This window comes from Polyodon spathula, chromosome 13 (genome assembly GCF_017654505.1).
Source record: "Polyodon spathula isolate WHYD16114869_AA chromosome 13, ASM1765450v1, whole genome shotgun sequence".
Lineage (NCBI taxonomy): Eukaryota > Metazoa > Chordata > Actinopteri > Acipenseriformes > Polyodontidae > Polyodon > Polyodon spathula.
Genome location: NC_054546.1, coordinates 41,347,157 through 41,366,554, shown reverse-complemented (window position 1 = coordinate 41,366,554; position 19,398 = coordinate 41,347,157). Strand labels below are relative to the sequence as shown.

Here is a 19,398-nt window from a genome sequence, read left to right as displayed (position 1 = left end):
CCTTAACCTTTACCGCTGTGATAAATCTTAAGAATCATCAATTATCTGGATGCAGGTTGTACACGGTTGAGATATACTGACCTGTGCAATCTATGATTTTTTGATGGAAGGGTGCGCGAGAGTACATTAACAACACTGGGGTTTAACATCAGGATACATTACTGTACAGGTACTGCACCAAACCCATTAGCAGTGAAAAAAAAAAAAAAAAAACTGTGTTAGAGTGGGTTTAATATTGGGAATGTTTAACAATGACCTTGTTAAAGCGTCTGTACATTAACACCCAGTATCTGGAATGATTCTATGAGAAGCTCTGCAGTGGAACGCAGCATGCATGTGCATCAGATGCACAGTGCACAGCATCCATGTGTCACTGGAACTTGGAACAACAACTTGAAACATTTGACAGCTGAATAAAGTTTAAACATGTTTGAGCTTGCCGCCAGGAAAGTCATTCAGCATGAACAGAATGGGTGACTGATACAAAAAAATAATTATCAATGCTGCATATTGTAAAACAATCATAATAATAATAATAGTGTTTCTGCTGACCTGGATATGTCTGGCTAAATTACTCCACAAGCTGAAAACAACGTTCTTTCCGTGACATTCTTTAATTATTGTTTTTCCTTGACGTTATGAACACTTGTCAAATGTAAAACTAAAAATAAAATATTAAACTAACTCAATGTCAGCAGCCAGCCCTCCCTCTGAACAGCAAACAGTCACGAATTCCACAAGGCAATAGAAAGAGCCTGTAGCAATAGGGTGCACTGCTTAGCAGAGGAGTAAGGGTCAGTCCAGGCAAGTTTTTAAATGAAACCTCTTCTAAACACTGGTGGGGCCAGCACGATGGGAGCCATGTGCTCGCTCTCAATTCAGTCATTATGTTCTGTGTGGATCAAACCCATGTAAGATGTGGCTTGTATTGAAAGGTACAAACACCTACATCTGGGCCTCTGGGGAAGAAAAAATGATACATTTACATAATGCAGCAGCTTGTGGTTTTAGCTATTTTGAAATCCCCATCACCAGTCCTAATGGATCTTCTTGCAGCAGCTTTAATTGAAATGCCAGGTCAAACCCTTGGCCGTGTTTTTGCTGGCAGTGTAACCCATCTCACAGTAGAGAGGAGGTTGCATTGCTTTGCAATATGGGCTGTGAATGTTTACCCTCTTACCTCCCACTCAGGGATGACAGATTCAGTACCGTTGCCTTGGTTTATTAAAAATCCCTTTGAAAATTCCCTTTGAACCTACCTAAAGGTGGTATTCTCCTCCACCTCTCCTACCAAACCATAGGTTTGAAAATGTATTGCAGTCAATGGAAAGTCCTCCTAAAGTATGTCATATAAAGTCCTATATATATATATTATACAATATAATATATATATATATATATATATATATATATATATATATATATATATATATATATATATATATATATATACACACACACACACACACACACATACATACACACAAAAGACCTTTGGGGGACACGATATAGTGTTGGGTATATATTTCTAAAATATATCTCAAACTCTTACTTTGTGTTGTCCGAGTCTATCGAGTGGAACAGCTTCTCCAGCTCCTCCTCGTTGAGAGTCCCGTCAGAGAAGAAGGCCTGGAACTCATCCAAGGAGAGCTTCCCATCATCTGGAAGGGACAGAATGACGAACGTCAAGAACATCTCCGCGCTCCAATTAAACTGCAGACAGCAAGTGACAGCTTAATATGCACACAGATCACAGCAGCAGATTGCTTTTTTTTCTTTCTTTTTTTTTTTTTTTTTTTATTAATATCAAGGCCAGTTTCAATTATTGAGGAGCAGAGGATGCAGTCAGCCCTCCCAGGAACAGAATAAACCCATTTCCATAGCCTCAGTATCTGATATGTATAGTGAGCTGAAGGCATGACCCACTTTACAGCTGTGGTTTCAGGGTGGCGAGTTTGTGTCTAAGTGAGTGAGTCAGTGAGTGAGTGGGTCCACTCTGTGGTACTGGTCAAGCACTGTCAAAAAAGATAAACACTGAAATACTGCACTGCACATGGTACCTGTTTATACATATATATATATACAGTGCTTTCACAATATCTGAAATATTATATAACATATATTCAATTAAGTGCACTTTCTTTCCCTAGCTGGGTAGATAATCAAATTCTATTGAGTTAAAGTTACAATGAAGTCTGAAGTGGGTGCTATCAACGTGCTTCTCTTTGGTTAGAATCACAAGCCCCTGTTTAAACCTGTAATGAATATAAGGCTTACTGTTAATACTGTGTTCTATTCATAATGTATTTAGAAACGATACGTTTAAATGAGGATTTTAATGTGCTCAACAGACTACAGTAGAAATGCAAGTCGCTACTGTATATTGCATTTTTCCTTTCAGAAGTTCCTTTGATTTGTACGGTTGTCGTCATAGTAACCTATGTTTCAATGCCCCCTCAGTAACAACTCCCAACATGGGTGTCTATTACATCTGTACATTCATCTTAAAAGTGTGTTTCTTAATTGCTAATGTAAGCCTTTTTTTCACCCCTGATTCTTTCAGCTCTCTTAAGTAATTTTGTTCCAGTCTGCATTTTTCTTGACTGAAGAGGGGCTCTTCATAATCTGAGCGCGGTATTATGTGTTAACAATGTGCTCATCACACAGCATTGAAGTTCTGGAACATCCAAGCGAAGAAGACGCTTCCATCTCTCCCCGGAAGAGCCGTCGACTTTTGATCTCCTCGAGAATGGAAAAGGCCTGATCACAGGCGAATTCAAGAGGGAGGGTTGTGGCTAATCCGTTAACCTTTGAGGTGTTTCAATAAGGGGAATTTTACAAACACACTTCAGTGTGAAAATCCCATCAGATGCAGTCAAAAGCCATAGACAGCTACAATGTATTTTCCCCAGTTTCGACTATAGTAAACCTGCTATACAACTACCACCAGGAAACTGCTCAGGCGTTGCTAGAGGTAGTGTGAAATGCCATGTGGGTGGGGTGATTAAACTGCTTGGCCCTGGTTCTCTCATTCTGCTGCAGAAGGAGCCGCCCTCCATTGAGGTGTAGCCTTCAATATCGGACAGAGGTCAACCCAGGCTTGGTGCAAAGGCTCCTGGAACATTTAGTGAAAGGTGAGCTTGGTCTATATAGGCTTGGGTAGCCAATAGGTTTGGAGCTGTGGGCTGAGACTCGCCTCTAGAATTTACAGTAAGTCTTCCCTCCCCATATGATTTTCTGTTGTGCTCCTCAGCTAACTATTAGGATACTTTGGATGCAGAAATAAAAACTGTCAAGGCCTGTACAAAATATGTTTTACAGCATTAACTCGACAGCAATGATGCCCCACGCCAAAACAATTCCATAATTCTTACCTGTTTTGCACTTCCTTTAGCTACATAGGTATAAAAATGTGCAGTTTTGAAAGAAACACATGTGCTTTCATTTTAAAACATTTGGTGCTACTTTAGGTTAAGACAAGTTCTCAGTTTGTATGCCTTATTCTCAGGGTATCTGTTTGCACTTCCTGTTGTGTCTCCTGGGTCAAAGCATGTTACCTGCTGAAAGCCTGTCAGTCAAAAGGGGAAGCAGCTGATTTGTTAATGACAGGAACAAAATTGTTCGAAAGGGTGGGGAGAATTTCACCCTCTAGGTTAAAAGACCAAGCAAACTAACTGAAAGCATGGCTTGCAGACAGAGATTTCTTTAAGTTCAACACCAGACACCATGCTTCAAAATAAAAATACACGTTAACTACAACTTTAACTATAACTTCTTTCAAAATGGGACATATGCTAACCCTATATAATGAATAGAGCACTCCAGACAATATTTATGATTTCATTTTATTAGCTAAAACACTAATTGACTTATTCTGGAATATAAGACATTGTAATTGACCCCAGGAAGCACAAGCAGGAAAAGGACATTTTTGAAAACTGTGAGATACAGTACTCCCAATTTATAAGGCAAATCTTTATACTGTGGAACAGGATATAAGACGGTGCTTGTCTCATAATACCATTACACTAGCACTAGCATTCTCATTGCAAGACAGCTCCAGACAACTGCATTATAAAGGGGGAGCACTGGTCTTTTTTATTAACTTTTCTACAGTATCAAACATTGCATTGTTAAAATGAAAATAGAGTTTGCTATGATGTTTCTATCAAGAGAATTGGAGAACTTGCTCATGCCACTGCACTACAGGTGAGATTGATAGGATTCTGTCTTTTCCAGGCTTCCATTTCAAAACAGATTATCAGACAGCAGGGGAACGCGTTCTCCCTTGAGAGTGTCCACGAGGACGTGGGGTTTAGAAAACGAATACAGCCGTCACCAGCGCAGAAACAATAGGTCTCTGTACAGAAACAATGGGGTTCAATACAGAACCGACATTCAGAATGATATCTAGTGAAGGCAAAGCTGAAAAGGATTGCAAACAGTTACAGAGCAATATGTGATTTAACACTGTGTGAGGCAAATAGTAGTGCATGCCTATCCATTCAGTTCATCTCTTTGTTTCTGCCAAATAACAGATTATGGAAATGAACGCTTGCTGCGGTCTCAGTAGGACAACAAACCACACAGATAACGTTCCACAGAAATGATTGGGTTCCAAAAAACAAAAAAAGCAAGTCTCGGCTCCCTCGACAGAAATGCTAATTTGACCGTTTACATCAGTCACTTAATATTCACCTGACCTTTAGAGCTCTCAACTGGCTTCAATCAAATTGCAGTCTGCTGCAAAGGCACAGCTATCTGAAAGACCATTTTCTAACGCTTTGCTAATTGGTTGAGGTTTCTATAGCTGATGTCATTTATTTGCGCGCCTCTGAAGTCATGCATCAGTTTAGACACTGTAGCTTGTGTAAATATTTTTTTTTTTTCTGGAAAGTATGCGATCATTGAACCTACAGTACGCTGCTGTAATGGGCAGTGTTGTGTGATATATGGCCATTACAGATCCTGCCCCCTGTTGGTGAGATGAGGTTAAAAGCTCTAAAATCAAGAGACTGCAGATGAGCAGGGCTCTTTCGCATAGCGGTTTAGACGCTCGCTTGCAGTGTGCAGGGTCGCTGGTTCCAGCCTCCACCCTGTTAGACTGCATTACCATGAACTTCGGAATATAACACACACTGTGTGTGATGACAGAGCGGCCATGGGTTACACTGCTTGTGTATTAGGAGCACTTTGGGTATAAGGTACTTTGGGTAATTCATGTATAATTTACAAGTTATTTAGATGTTTTTATGATGCTACATTAGAAATCGCTTTTGTTTTATGTTACAGAATGCAATAACAAAAAAAAAACATTTAAAAAACAGGCTGACAAAATGGACCAATATCAATAAAACCAAAAACAACCGCTAATGATCGGAGGCCAGTAATAAAGATCTTCTTTTTGGTTTTATTGTTTGTAATGATTTTCTTTTGTTTAATTAGAAGCAGCAAAGCAACTACGCTGAGAATACACAGACAAGTAGTGTACTCTTCAGCACCACAAAAGCACAGTGAAAACACCAATTACCTCACACCTAAATGACAACCTAACAAGCAGCACAGCGCAATGGCTGGCAGAAACAGTCATACCGTACAGCTCTCATCAGAAAAACAAAAGAAATCAACGTCGCCTAATTAAAAAGAGAGAACCAGAGAGAGGAGAGAGAGCGAGAGAGAGAAAGAGAAAGAGAGAGGAGCCATGTACTTTAATAGCTATTATTCAGGAGCAGGACCACAAAAACAAAACCAGATCCTCACAACCAATAAGCCTGCACACAGAGCAGCCATTTACTGCATAGCAGATCTCGGACACCTTTAAATCCTAACCACACATTCTGAGGCACGCCTATAAGGAACAAACACGAGCAGACAAACACTTCAGCGAATGTGTTCATCGATGTTAGGAGATCCCGTCCAGGTGTACCTCCCATCACTTCCAGTATACTCTGTCTAGTTATGCTTGAGCTGTGCTGCAATATAAACCTGTAGAGTCGTCCTAGAATACAACTGGCTCCCAGTAAAGGCTGGTTACAGCAACACCGCACTGACAGTGATCTCCTCCCCACCTGGACGTCGCTGCCTTCCAGCTCCCCTGTTGTTTCAGTTGACAAACGGCCCATGACGTGCCATCCTAGTTTGTAAAAAAAATAAAGGACTGACATAAGCTGTGGCTGAAGTCCAGGCAATCTGTCTTCTTTCACCTGAACAGATTTTAAAGTGCTGCAGTGAGACATTTTGACTCGACTGACCCGGGGGGGGTGGGGGAGTACAGATTAGCCTCAGGCCATCTATATAATTGAATTGATAAAGGTAGAATTGTCTGGGAACGTGTGTGAGGGGACCTGTGTTGGCGGTTTGCCCATCTTCAACCCACTGTTCTGCTAATCGTACCTGATAAAAATAATTTTTTTATAGCTTCAGTTGAGGCTCAGTTGATGTCTGTGGTATCACTTGACGTGTGTTTGCAGGTAGCTACTGTACATTGAAGAGCCTGTGCCATGCTTTGCCAGAACTCACATTAATCTCTTTATTTCCAATGTGACATCGGTTACAGTATTAGTCAAGCTGGACAACGTTTTCAGAAATGCGGAAACAGAAGATGTCTGTCTGCAAACCGTCAACATAATATCTGTCTCCACCGCTCAGCTGGGTAAAGTGTTCAACATGCACATGTCAAAATCCATTTCTGTTTCTATGCCTGCCGTCTACCATGTTTAGTGTGCTGTCTTTGTTGTGTCAGAGCAGGGCTGTCACACAAATAATGTAAGAAACACCATCGTTTTTATTGAGGTGGGTGCCGAGCTCACTTAATATTGCAAGCTTGTCACTGCATTTCTCTCTCTTGTCTTTGTTCTGTTGTGTTCTGTGGGGTTCCATAGGGTTTTATGGGGCTCTCTGAACGTTACTTTTTAATATTGCACAGCTCCTGACACTACTGAAAGACAGAGAGAGGAATAGGGAAAAGAGAGAGAGAAAGCAGGAAAGGGAGGAGAGAGAGAGATAGAGAGAGAGAGAAATATATATTTACTTTTAGCGGGACCTTACCAATAACCCTTTTAATTTCCTCTAAACACAAACTTGTACAGGCAGCCAAAGCATTAACTGGACTCATTTTCATTCTGGCATGACGCAGGCAATGCCTTAATGAAAAAAAAAAAAAAGTTTCAAGATGTTATCTCAATTTCCATCAGACTTTCCTGCTTGTAATCCTGACCATCTCATTTTTAATCATCTGTAAGCATTTTAACAGCTCATCTGCAGTGTTTCATCATGGAGGTCTCCAGGATAATGAGATTCAGGACGCGACTCCTAGGAATTCCCAGTTGCACACCTCTCTCTCTCTCTCTCTCTCTCTCTCTCTCTCTCTCTCTCTCTCTCTCTCTCTCTCTCTCTCTCTCTCTCTCTCTCTCTCTCTCTCTCGTGAATGCTTTTGATATGCTGGACAGCTGGGTAAAAGCCTTGCCCTTTTGCAGTCAAAGCAAAAGACTGTCTCCGAGTGCAAGATCTGGTGGTATAATTCACAGTATAAAAAGTGAATAAGTTGTGTGAAGAGTGACCTTGTTTATAAAACATTTTGCATGGTTTTAACAGCCAGAGCCTCTGTGAGATAACATCTTTTATACAATAAGAGATGGTTGGTTTCTGCTAATGACTTCTGGCCATTAATAAGCATTATATATCAATGTCAGTTTCTGGACAGCTTCTTTTGTGAAATGAATTGCTATATAAGTACATCTCTCAATGTCTGCAGCTGGCAGTACAAGCTGTGTGCAGCAGGTTACTGTATTTTGGACTGCTTGGCATATGTTATACTCCAGGCCAGGAGAAATACAAATCCCAGTTTTACACCTCTTATGGGGATTATCGGAACGTTGTCTAGCTTGCCCTGCTGGGATGTGATTAGGTCGAGTGGCAGAGGGTGCGCTGGGGGGAGGTCACCATATTTTTACCTGAATCTGGGATCTGAACTGCGGGGTGGGGTGGGGGGACATGGTCCCATAAGGCCCTCTCTTGGTGCTGGCCCTGGATATGATTCATTCAACAGCAGGAAAAAAGGCTTGCTGGCTCTCTTGGGACATGCTTATCTCAGCATGCCTGCCCAGCCTGAGCAATCCTTCTATAATAAAATAAAACCAACACCAGTCCTTTCCAGTCTCACCAGTTCTCAGCAGCTGTTATTTGCTACTGGATCACAGTGCCATTTTCTGACATGCATGAGTATTCTACACTCAGTTCCATTTACTCCTAGAACACTAGACCTGTTTACAGATCTGCTCCACTCAAAACCACAGACCACTCTAGTACTGAGCACAAATCTAATCATTAGTGAATCTATGTCCACTGTATTTAATATAAGGCACTGAAGCTATTTCATTTATCCTAAGGTAGTCTTTCTGTAAAGTCAAGCACAGAAAGAGTATGACAAATAAAAGACTATAAGATGACAGAACTGCAGTTGGGGTTAAATTACAGGAATATTAAGAACATATGTAACGTAGATGAAAGTCAAAGTGTGAATACTTGCGATCTACTTTAAATCTGTTGTGTTCAGGCTTTAGTATTGTGCCAATGTACTCAAAACAAGCATCTGACTTTGTTAATGAAACCGAATGATGTGTTTCTCTGGTTGGCTGGGTTACTCCCACAGTGAGGTCACTGCTCCCCAGTGGCATACGTCCTGAACAGTGGCACCTGTCCTTTTCAAATGCCGACGCAGTGTGCTCATGCAAACAAATCTGCACGACAGGAAGCACGAAGATTACTTAATCACAGTGTTGAATTACCTGACCTTACTTCCACCCTGCAGATGGGTTTCAGTCACATGGTTCAGTAGCTGGTCACTTAAATATCAAACAAACATACCATGTATAACCAGGATAGAGCAGCAATAAAAATGTAAAGTAAATAGTAAATTCTATTAGATTTGTTTTTTGTATTCTTCCCCGGGCAAATGCACTGACACTAAAAGCTTGGATAGCTCTGTGCAATAATAGTCTTAAATTACCACTTCGGTTTTGCATCCAGAGTTTCTTACACAGTACCATTCATCAATGCACGATGATTCGTTTCACTGTTACACTGTGCATCGGTAGAAAGCTGCTGTACAGTTAAATGCAGAATGAACACAAAGCCTGGACAAGGATGCAGTGCTTTTGCACCTGCAGATGAAGGAATGTCTCAACCCATTTCTTGCAATCTTTCATCGAGCCTGAAGGAGCAGAAGGTGTGTGTGCTTGTATTATACGCGCGGGTGGCCTTGGACAAGTTATTTATTTTCCAACCCGTCGGCTTAACTAGAGCTTTCATGTTATAAGGAGCGTGGGCGTTCAGGGACTGGAATATGTTATGAACATCGGGTCTGCAGCTTCAGAGTCTTTCGAGCCCAGATGACAGCTAGAGCCTGAACTACAGCGCTCCGTTTATCTTCGGTGAAGTTCGGAGGAGTTCAGAGGTTTCGTTTTAAAAGCACAATAAGCCAGGATTTATGTGTACCGTGTTTGCTTTTTCAGTGCATGCAAATCCAACCCAATCTCACTGCAGAGTTTGCGTTGTCTTCTTAATAATATGCACATACACCACATTCCCAGCAATTGAATGGCGCTTCGGTGTATAATCGTGCAAATAGGCATGCAGTATATATACGTCATGATGTAAACTTCAGTAGAGTTTTCAATATTGACTTCACAAGTTAAATCTTTAGTATTGGGCCAATATAATCAAAACCATTATTTGTCTTTGACAATGACTTCAAAAAGAAAGCATGCCGTCCTTTTAATTCGAGAAACAGAATGAAGTTTTGCTGCGGTTTCCTGGGTTACTCTCAGAATAGCTCTCCGCTCACATCTCCCTGTAACAGCTGTGAGGTGACGAGGTGCCCTCGCAGTCTGTGCAGCGGAACCGGCGTAGATCTTGTACTTGAAGGTGTATGCACTGAGATGAAGGAATCTCAGTTTAGGATACCAGTCCAGGTGGTGATGCAAATTGCAGTGTTGAAGCCGCTGTGAAGAGCTCTGCTGTTCCATACGAAATCCAGCTGATAAATCACGTGCGTGTATGACCTATCGGTGACCCTGTGCATGGAACACAAAACCTCACTGGAAATGTTTTGTTGCATAAGAGACATTGCTTGGTAAAGACGGAGGTCTCACCCCAACTGCACAATGCCATCATCTGTTATGCAAAAGGACACACCTTATAGACCACGTATTCACTTGTACGTGCTAAATTATTTCTTATAGCTTAGATTTTTATGCCTTACATGCAATACTTTTCATTTCTTAACATTGAAACGAATGTGCCACAACTCTGCCCAGCTACAGGAAAGATCCAAATCCCTTTGAATTAGCCTGGCTGCAGTCTCTGAGTCCACTGCTCCCCTGGTTCGGTTTAACAATCCTGCAGTGTGTGTCATTTATATAAACGAGGAACAGCGAGGATCCAAGCTCTGACCCTGGTGGTGGGATCCTATTGAGTAAGGCTTGTCGTCTGTTTTCTTCTTGTTTTTAAATCATGCAGCATACCTTGTAATGCAAGCCCAATAACCAACATGATTCTCTGCTCATTATTGTGCAAATGTGCAGTAAATTAGGCCGGTTAATCCTGCAAACAGCACATTGCACTAACAGAGTCTAATTTTCTATGAACGGATGCTAAATCTTTAAGTTTCCACTTCAGTGCAATCCAGTCCAATTATTCGCTTGTGATGCGCTGGCAGGCTCCAGCTCTCATTACCAGAACGTTTAAAAAGCAGACCACTGAACAGCAGAATAACAAATTCAGCACGTCCTAAATCCTGCTTCATAAGGAAACGAGAAACTCTTCTGCACTAAGTTGTCGGAAGCTTAGGTAATCAGTTTGTTTTTTATTCTTCCCAGTCCGTTTGCACAGTTAAAGCAATCCATGGAAATGGTTTTAATGGAGGGATGTGGTGATCTCTTTGAAAATCAAGCACTCAGTGTACACTTATTCAGAGAGCAATCAGCCAGATTCTTCTCTGAGCTAGTTCTAAATTAACTGAGTGGCTCTCATCATTCCTGTCTCCAGAATCATTGTTAAGTGTTTCATTTCAAACAAATAAGTCATTGTGGAAGAATGTTCAAGCTTAAAGCCACGCAATACTAATTAAGCTGGTATAAGGACACTGATTTGCTGTCAATAATTATCCTACAATATCCCTTCAACGCGGAACAAAACTCTGATCGTCTTTGAGACGATGTACAGAGACACCCTGTGCTGTACAGCACCCTGCACAGACCACAGAATGAAGTATCAGAGGAGATGAGATCTGTTTTCCCCGCAATTTAAAGCAATGCACATTTAAAATACCCACGGATGATTTAAGACAAATGGAATCAAATAGATTTGAAACAGCCATTATTAATTAAGCCTCTGCTCTTCATTTAATTAAACACAAACAAACACTGTTCCAAGACTTGTTCTAGTAAACAATTTAAAAAAAATGAAATGCATTATTAATAAATATGAACATGTACTGTCGTTATTATATATATATATTATTATTTTCCTGTAATAATAAAAGAACATGTCGAAAAATCTTGCCTTCCAAAACCAAGAGGTTTCTTGAGTGCTACTCAGATTTTATGGTTGCATGTTTCAAGTTGAAAAGCATTCTACTAATTAACACTACCAGCCTGGAAATACATGAAGAGAGCATTCTCCAGAAGCTCAGCTCTATCAGCACGACTGCCACTGACACACAGCACAGCTAATGAAGAGAGCGTTCTGCAGAAGCTCAGCTCTATCAGCACGACTGCCACTGACACACAGCACAGCTAATGAAGAGAGCGTTCTGCAGAAGCTCAGCTCTATCAGCACGACTGCCACTGACACACAGCACAGCTAATGAAGAGAGCGTTCTGCAGAAGCTCAGCTCTATCAGCATGACTGCCACTGACACACAGCACAGCTAATGAAGAGAGCGTTCTGCAGAAGCTCAGCTCTATCAGCACGACTGCCACTGACACACAGCACAGCTAATGAAGAGAGCGTTCTGCAGAAGCTCAGCTCTATCAGCACGACTGCCACTGACACACAGCACAGCTAATGAAGAGAGCGTTCTGCAGAAGCTCAGCTCTATCAGCACGACTGCCACTGACACACAGCACAGCTAATGAAGAGAGCGTTCTGCAGAAGCTCAGCTCTATCAGCATGACTGCCACTGACACACAGCACAGCTAATGAAGAGAGCGTTCTGCAGAAGCTCAGCTCTATCAGCACGACTGCCACTGACACACAGCACAGCTAATGAAGAGAGCGTTCTGCAGAAGCTCAGCTCTATCAGCACGACTGCCACTGACACACAGCACAGCTAATGAAGAGAGCGTTCTGCAGAAGCTCAGCTCTATCAGCACGACTGCCACTGACACACAGCACAGCTAATGAAGAGAGCGTTCTGCAGAAGCTCAGCTCTATCAGCACGACTGCCACTGACACACAGCACAGCTAATGAAGAGAGCGTTCTGCAGAAGCTCAGCTCTATCAGCACGACTAATCCGAAGAGCAAGTGATTGACTTTCCGTGGTGTTTAGTGGTCTAATTATTCCATCTCCATGCCCCGAGCTGTCAGGTATCATCATTAATTCAGATTTACAGTCACACTGAAATTCTGCAGACTGGGGTGGTGAATATGTTAAGTATGAAGATGAGGGAGCATCTGGCTGATATGTGTGGATCAGAATGACTTCAAATACAGATCAACCAGTTACTTATTGTGTAACCATTTCATCACACATGCACACACACACACACACACACAAAGTAGACAAGACAGTTTTGAATTCACAGAATGGCTGCAAATGAACTATCCCACTTCAGAACCCAAACGAGATGCCACACACTTACCATTTTTATCTGCTCTTCGAAATATCTGAAACGAAACAAACAGAACACAGAGACATCAGAACTGGATCCAAGTTGTCAGCACATCCCTGATAAGGTACCAGGGAGCACTGGCACAATCAGCATGTCACACTGAAGCTGTCGTGTTCCGCAGTCAGGGACAGCTTACAGTAGAATAGAATCTCTTAGTGTCCCTTAACACTCAGCCCTTTAGCCTCGAGCATACTCTACTGAAGCAGAGCACAGCTTGTTCGCTGTCCACTTTGTCTACATCGCAGTTGTCACTAAATGGGGAAACTGTCTTTATATAATAAACAGTTTTCTGGAGAAAAAACAAAACATTAAAATGATTGCTTTTAAAACAGTTCTGTATAGGAGGCACCACATCTTTTATCAACCACCCTGTTTCTGCTTTATTGCCTAAGACATTCAGACAGAAATCATTGCACATGTCACTGCAACTGTGCTTGAATGGCCTGACAAAACCTTGTTGGCCTGGAAGAAAGAAAAGAATTTCAACAGCTAAAAGTGGTTTCACTAACATTGTCCTTCTTTCCCGGTCAAGGTTGATCAGCACATTTACAAGTGGACAAAGGGGGCCCATGTTAAGCAATTCATAAACGTCAGAACCTAGAACCTTGTTAATCATAATTTGGTGCCTCCTCCACACTTCAGCACAAGGAAAAGGGAGCCAGTGATAATGCTGCTAGGGATAAAGGAAAGACATGGACTTCAAAGCCTTGGTAAGTAAGCACTGTCTTTAATCATGAAACTGTCAACAGTCATCTTTTCATGTTTTTAACATTCAGCAAACTGAGATGTGCTACACCACCTATTTATCAGATGTGGTGGTTGTCACCAATCATGTTTCTTTTTTATTCTGTGTGTGTGTGTGTGTGTGTGTGTGTGTGCGTGCGTGTACAGTACACAGATGCAGCTCTTCTGTCAGTTTGGCAGTAAGTGGCCAAGCGCCAGTGGGTACAGATTGTTAATGTCTCATTCAGTGCTCAGACAGCACTGAATGAGCACAAGCTGATGCAAGTCAAGCAGCAGAATGGCTGGAGGGGAGCGATCTCTCAGTAAGAAGCACTGGGCAGTCATCCTGAGCAAGAAACTGTTTAACCTCTGGCCAGGAGTCAAACTACAGTGGGGACAGAAATAAGACTCCCGCTGCATAGTAGTTTGAGTACTATGGGTTTAATAAGACACCCCTGAGCTTGTTACCCATCCACTGTGGCTAATCAAGCTTGTAGTAAAAACTGGAACGGGTGAAACTGCCATGCAATAGGAGTCTTATTTCCAACCCTGCACAGATATGGACTGTACACACAACTGTTCCTGGTGTTCCCAAATAAATGAGCAGGGCAGATTTCTTTGAGATTTCCATACAAATGCTCAGCATGTTCCTGCAGTACTGCTCGATAGCACTTCAAATGCTGTACCGTTTGAGAGCGAGAGAGAAAAAAACTGCCAGTGCCACTGCCACCTCACTCCCTGCATATTCATGTAGTATATTTTATTTATATAGCTATGCACACAGTGCACAGAAACGCACAGTATGCGTGCCTTTGTGCATGCTCATGCAGCGCAATACATTTGCAAAAACATGCATTTCTTCAGTGTTTATTTGAAATTTTAAAAAAGTGCGTATGTGACATGTATCGAAAATGTATGCCAATATAGAAAAAAAACTTGCATCTATTCCTCTGAGGTTAAAGCAGCATAATAAACACATCAGCCATGCAGCTGTTATTCAGTAGCTCTTGATGTGCAGTTGTAAATAAATTATAGATGACACCACCCCCCCCCCACCACCACCACTTGCTCCAGCACCCCCAGGGTTACATAAACAGCAGAGCAGCAGGCAGGAGGCATGAGGGAAGGAGGAGGGAAGGACCAGTGCTGGGGAGAGGGCAGGGCATCTACAATCTAGACAGGAGTGCACAGCCAGGATAGCTTACAGAAAAGGGGAACAAATCGGATCCTCAAGGTCCAGGTTTTATAGACAGAATTGAATAGCAAGTGATTAGGATCTGGAAAGAAGATACATTGGTTCAATAAGGTAATGTAGGTCATGGGTGGAACAAAGACCAGGAGAAGGTGTGCACCCCTGTCTTACATGTTATTGACGGCAAGAATAAATGTTAGCTGATTGCCAATCAATACTTACCTCGTATTAGCACTGGCGCACCTTCTCTTCTGTTGGATTCTTTGCTTGTGTTCATACGGGTTAGTTGCTTTTATATAAGACTCAAAGACAGCGCTGTGTAGGAGTGTTTCAGATGGTTCCTGGTAGAACGAGGTCTAACACACCCGACCCAGTCTGTTCTGTCTACCCTGTGATTCTTAATGTGAGTCCCCTGGCTCTTTCCACGATCCAGTATCTCATTAAGATATGCAATGTGGATTGTAGTATTCTACTAATTACCAAACTGGGTAGTCACGCAGTAAGCAATATGACCTCAGCTTATGCAAATGTGTATTAAGATTTTAAAAAACAATTTATCCACTTTTTTTTTCAGCAGAAATTTCTTTATCGCCTTCAATTAAACTGCTAAAAACACTTGATTGCAAACATTAGATCCATGCAAGGGTTAATTAGGACAAAAATTGGCATTCAAGTTCATTTTAACAGATAGCAATTATTGCATTGAGAATTTCAAATGAACACAATCACTTGTATATTCCTATAATAATAATAATAATAATATTCTCCTGCTTCTTACTAATGTATGGGATAGATCATTCAAAATAATATAAGTAAATATATATTTAAAAATACCCATGAAGGTTCCAATATTAGCTGAAGTGTTAAAAATTCAATACACAGCAGGTGAACAAATATCTATCCAAGGAAGCACAGTAAATGCATATACTGTGTGTATTCCAATATAGATTAGTATAACTAATGGGGAAAAAAATGCATAAATCAATCAGCAATATTGATGAATGCAGATATGAATACATAAATTGAAGCAGGATTACGTATTGCAGAACCTCAACATTTTCTGATCAGTTATTAAAAGTAAATGATGGAAAGCAAAGCCAAGCCAAATATTGATCACAGGCATTTTATTGATCACCTCTGCTACAGAGCTCCCTAACATTTCAATATATATTAAATACAAACTTTTATTTCCAGATATGTCACTAGGGATATAGGTATAGCTGTGTGGTCCAGTGGTTAAAGAAAAAGGGCTTGTAACTAGCAGGTCCCAGGTTCAAATCCCAGCTCAGCCACTGATTCATTGTGGGACCCTGAGCAAGTCACTAAACCTCCTTGTGCTCTGTCTTTTGGGTGAGACGTTGTTGTAAGTGACTCTGCAGCTGATGCATGGTTCACACACCCTAGTCTCCTATCTTGTAAAGTGCTTTGTGATAGTGGTCCACTATGAAAGGTGCTATATAGAAATAAAGATTATTATTATTATATGGATCTCCTTCACTGCACTTATAACGTGTCTCTATTTCAACACATTTCACTATGAACCGCATTGCCAGTGCTGATTCAAGGACTATCTTTACTGGTTTTTTTCAGTAGCCAGAGCCAGAGCAGCTGTTTTGAGGTTTTTATTAGAGTACAAATCCTACTTACTGCCGCTAAGAAACCCCTAATAGACTGCTCCAGGTCTACTGGGAGTTTAACACCGTGGCTGAAGAAAGGCAAATCAGCATTTATATTGTACTGGCCTTGAGTTTAGAGGCAGGGAAATTGGTACTTATATTAAGAGGTTGTTTTGTGCAGCCATAGGCAACAGATGCCTTTCTGTTTGTAACAGCTGTCTTTATTTGATATATTTCTTACTGTGACATGCCTTACAGTGTACAAAGTATCCTCTCTGTGCTGCCGCTGTATTGCAAACAAATACATAAACAAACACATGCATGCGTAAATACTGTGTTGAGTTAAAAACAAAAAAAACAAAAAAAACAAACAAAAAAAAAACTAAATGTAACACTTCCTTAGTGAACCATGTTATGATTGAGTGTTTAATGTTATGGATAAAATGTTTGGAAAAGGTGATATTTGTCGGACGAATAAATAGCTAGCCTATATATCTGATGCCACATATTAATAATATATGGAATATATATATATAGGAGAGGAGAGATATATATATATATATATAGCTATATATATATATATATAAGCTGAAAACGGTGGTATTAACATTTCTTATAGTGATCTTGCTCACTGGTCGAATTTCAGAAAAAATAAATTAAAATAGCATCGACCCTCATAATTTAAAATGACTGCACCGTATCTAAAATTTTTCTTAAACCAGGGGAATTGTTATTAATATTATTATTAATCATTTAATCCTTTGATTTCGACATTAGCTGTGCTCCACAGTGGTCCATATATATATATATATATATATATATATATATATATATATATATATATATATATAAAACGCTATTTGCATTTATAGTATCTAGTGAAATCAATATTGCTTTTTACATTTTCACAAAATGCCGCTGTCGACAAAGAGAAATACTTGGATCTGAATTAGGGTTCATGCAAAGGTCCGTTGCGGTATCGTGGCATCTTATCTCATGTTCCTTGAAGTTGTCATTAAAGAAACCGAACGCAAAAATGCGTTTACGTTTAATTCTTCACCCGGAAAAATAGTGTATTTATACTTTTAAATCCTTTACCTTGAGTACCGTTATGCAACAGTCCAAAACTATACAAAACTTGCAGTGCATTCTTTTCATTGCGAAAGAATGCAGCAGATGAGAGCGTGTTCTATGCCTGTAGACTACAGTAAGACAGTACTAATAGTACACATGCATGACAAGGATACCTACATCCAATACGACAGCGATGCCTTTCCGTGGCTCCGGGTTGAAGAACTTCTCCCGTGCAACCGCCGGCTCCTCCTTGAGGAATTCCCGGGAAGAGAGTTTTTTGTTGTCGCTCATCTTGGTAACTATCCAGCGAACTAGCCCGTCTATTCCACCGAGCTGAGCTCCGCCGCTGCCTGTCTGCGCTGCCGTCTCTGTCTCGCTGCTCTGAGACCGGAGTTTGGATTGTTCTTTGCTGAGCAGCTTGTGGACGCCGTCTCTGCAGTAACGGGCAGCCTGCTCACACATCGCTACAGGTTCGGCACAGAGCATTCATGCTGAGAGCTTTCGGGGGTATTCCCTCCCACCCCGCTTACATCACCGGGTACACACCCCGAAAACACACCTCTCATTTTACATCATGACACAAAATATACACATACATGCATAGCACTGTATAAAACTAGAGCAGGCAACATTAACTAATACACTAAACCACTGTGTGCTATCTATGGAAACGGTAGTGGAAAAAAAGATGTTGTTTAACCTGTGAAGTAATTCATAAAGTATGAACTATTATTCTATTATAAAATCGTATATTGGGTTTTAAAGACAATCTATTGAATACCTTATTAGCCAGATACTTCTACTGTCTATGCGATGGTTCTAGTGTCTGGTTCTATCGTGTGCTTTTAATTAAAAGGCTGAAGTCAGAATACATTCAGTGATTTAAACATGTCATATCCTATTATGACGTTTAAATTCAAGGTTTGCATTTTGGTATTTTTCTGCTACATACAGGTGTGTCCAAGCATGGTCCCAGAGGAGCAATCCGCTCCAGGTTTAACAGGTAAAATGATCAAATTAACGACTCCAGGGTCTGGATGGAAGTTTAATTGGTTCCATTTTTTTGAGAGACAGCTTTAAAAAAAAAAACTACAAAGACTATTCTATAAGGAAGCAATTATAACTGGATTTCAAAACCTCACTGGCCACATTTAATACAAACACTGAAAACACTGGAGTAAAGGTGAGGACAGGAATCTTAAGCTATATACAGTAGATACTTGAACAAGAGTGATCTGTCCCCTAAAGGCACAAGTCCACAGGTGAGAGTGCACGTGCATGTGGACTGCAGGAATCAGGAGCATTGATCAGGTAAACTGGCTGCAAATCCGGACCTGGGCTCTGGGTTAAACACTGTCTGTTCATTAATAAATTGAAGACATGGTGCTGGAACAAACAGCAGTACAGGATTCAACCCGCTGTTTGTATTTTTTATTTTATTTTGTGTAATAGAAGATTATTTCTTTCAGTATTAGTTTGCTTTTTAGTCTGTTTCTCATTATATTCTCTGCAGCACAAGGTAAATGTGACATTTCACTTCAAAGGAAATGCAACACTGCCCTTCTGCACCATTCATTAACAGGCTCCTGTCGTGCACTAATGGCTCCACGAAGCAGAGCCATTCCATTGGCCACTTACTTAGACCAACACTTTGCACGGAGAGGCTGTTGAGACACCGCACTGGGTTTGACCTGTGATTTGCTTATTCCCTTTTATTCTCATAGCTATGCTGTACAATGATGTTATTTAGTTGGTTTGTTTGACTCCTACACTATTTCTCTATCTGCATCACTCTAAACTTTTAGACAGGGAAACCATTCTGTAATTCTTGTGTAATTCTGTTCTATGTCAATGGCTTGTGGGTTTTATTTTCTGCTTTATTTTTCATTTGGTTTCTTA

At 40.8% G+C, this 19,398-nt stretch overlaps 1 protein-coding gene across 1 annotated transcript in view; it reads right to left on the bottom strand.

The window, feature by feature from the left end:
• The window catches only part of LOC121325471 (N-terminal EF-hand calcium-binding protein 2-like), a 56,020-nt gene extending 37,954 nt beyond the window's left edge, over positions 1-18,066 (bottom strand). The window contains exons 1-3 of the mRNA XM_041267968.1: positions 17,677-18,066; positions 12,865-12,889; positions 1,553-1,661 (exon numbers count right to left, since the gene is read on the bottom strand). Of these exons, the coding sequence (XP_041123902.1) occupies positions 1,553-1,661; positions 12,865-12,889; positions 17,677-17,985 (443 nt within the window). The 5' untranslated portion in view covers positions 17,986-18,066. The remainder of the gene's footprint in view (positions 1-1,552; positions 1,662-12,864; positions 12,890-17,676) is intronic.
• Positions 18,067-19,398: the final 1,332 nt, after the last annotated feature.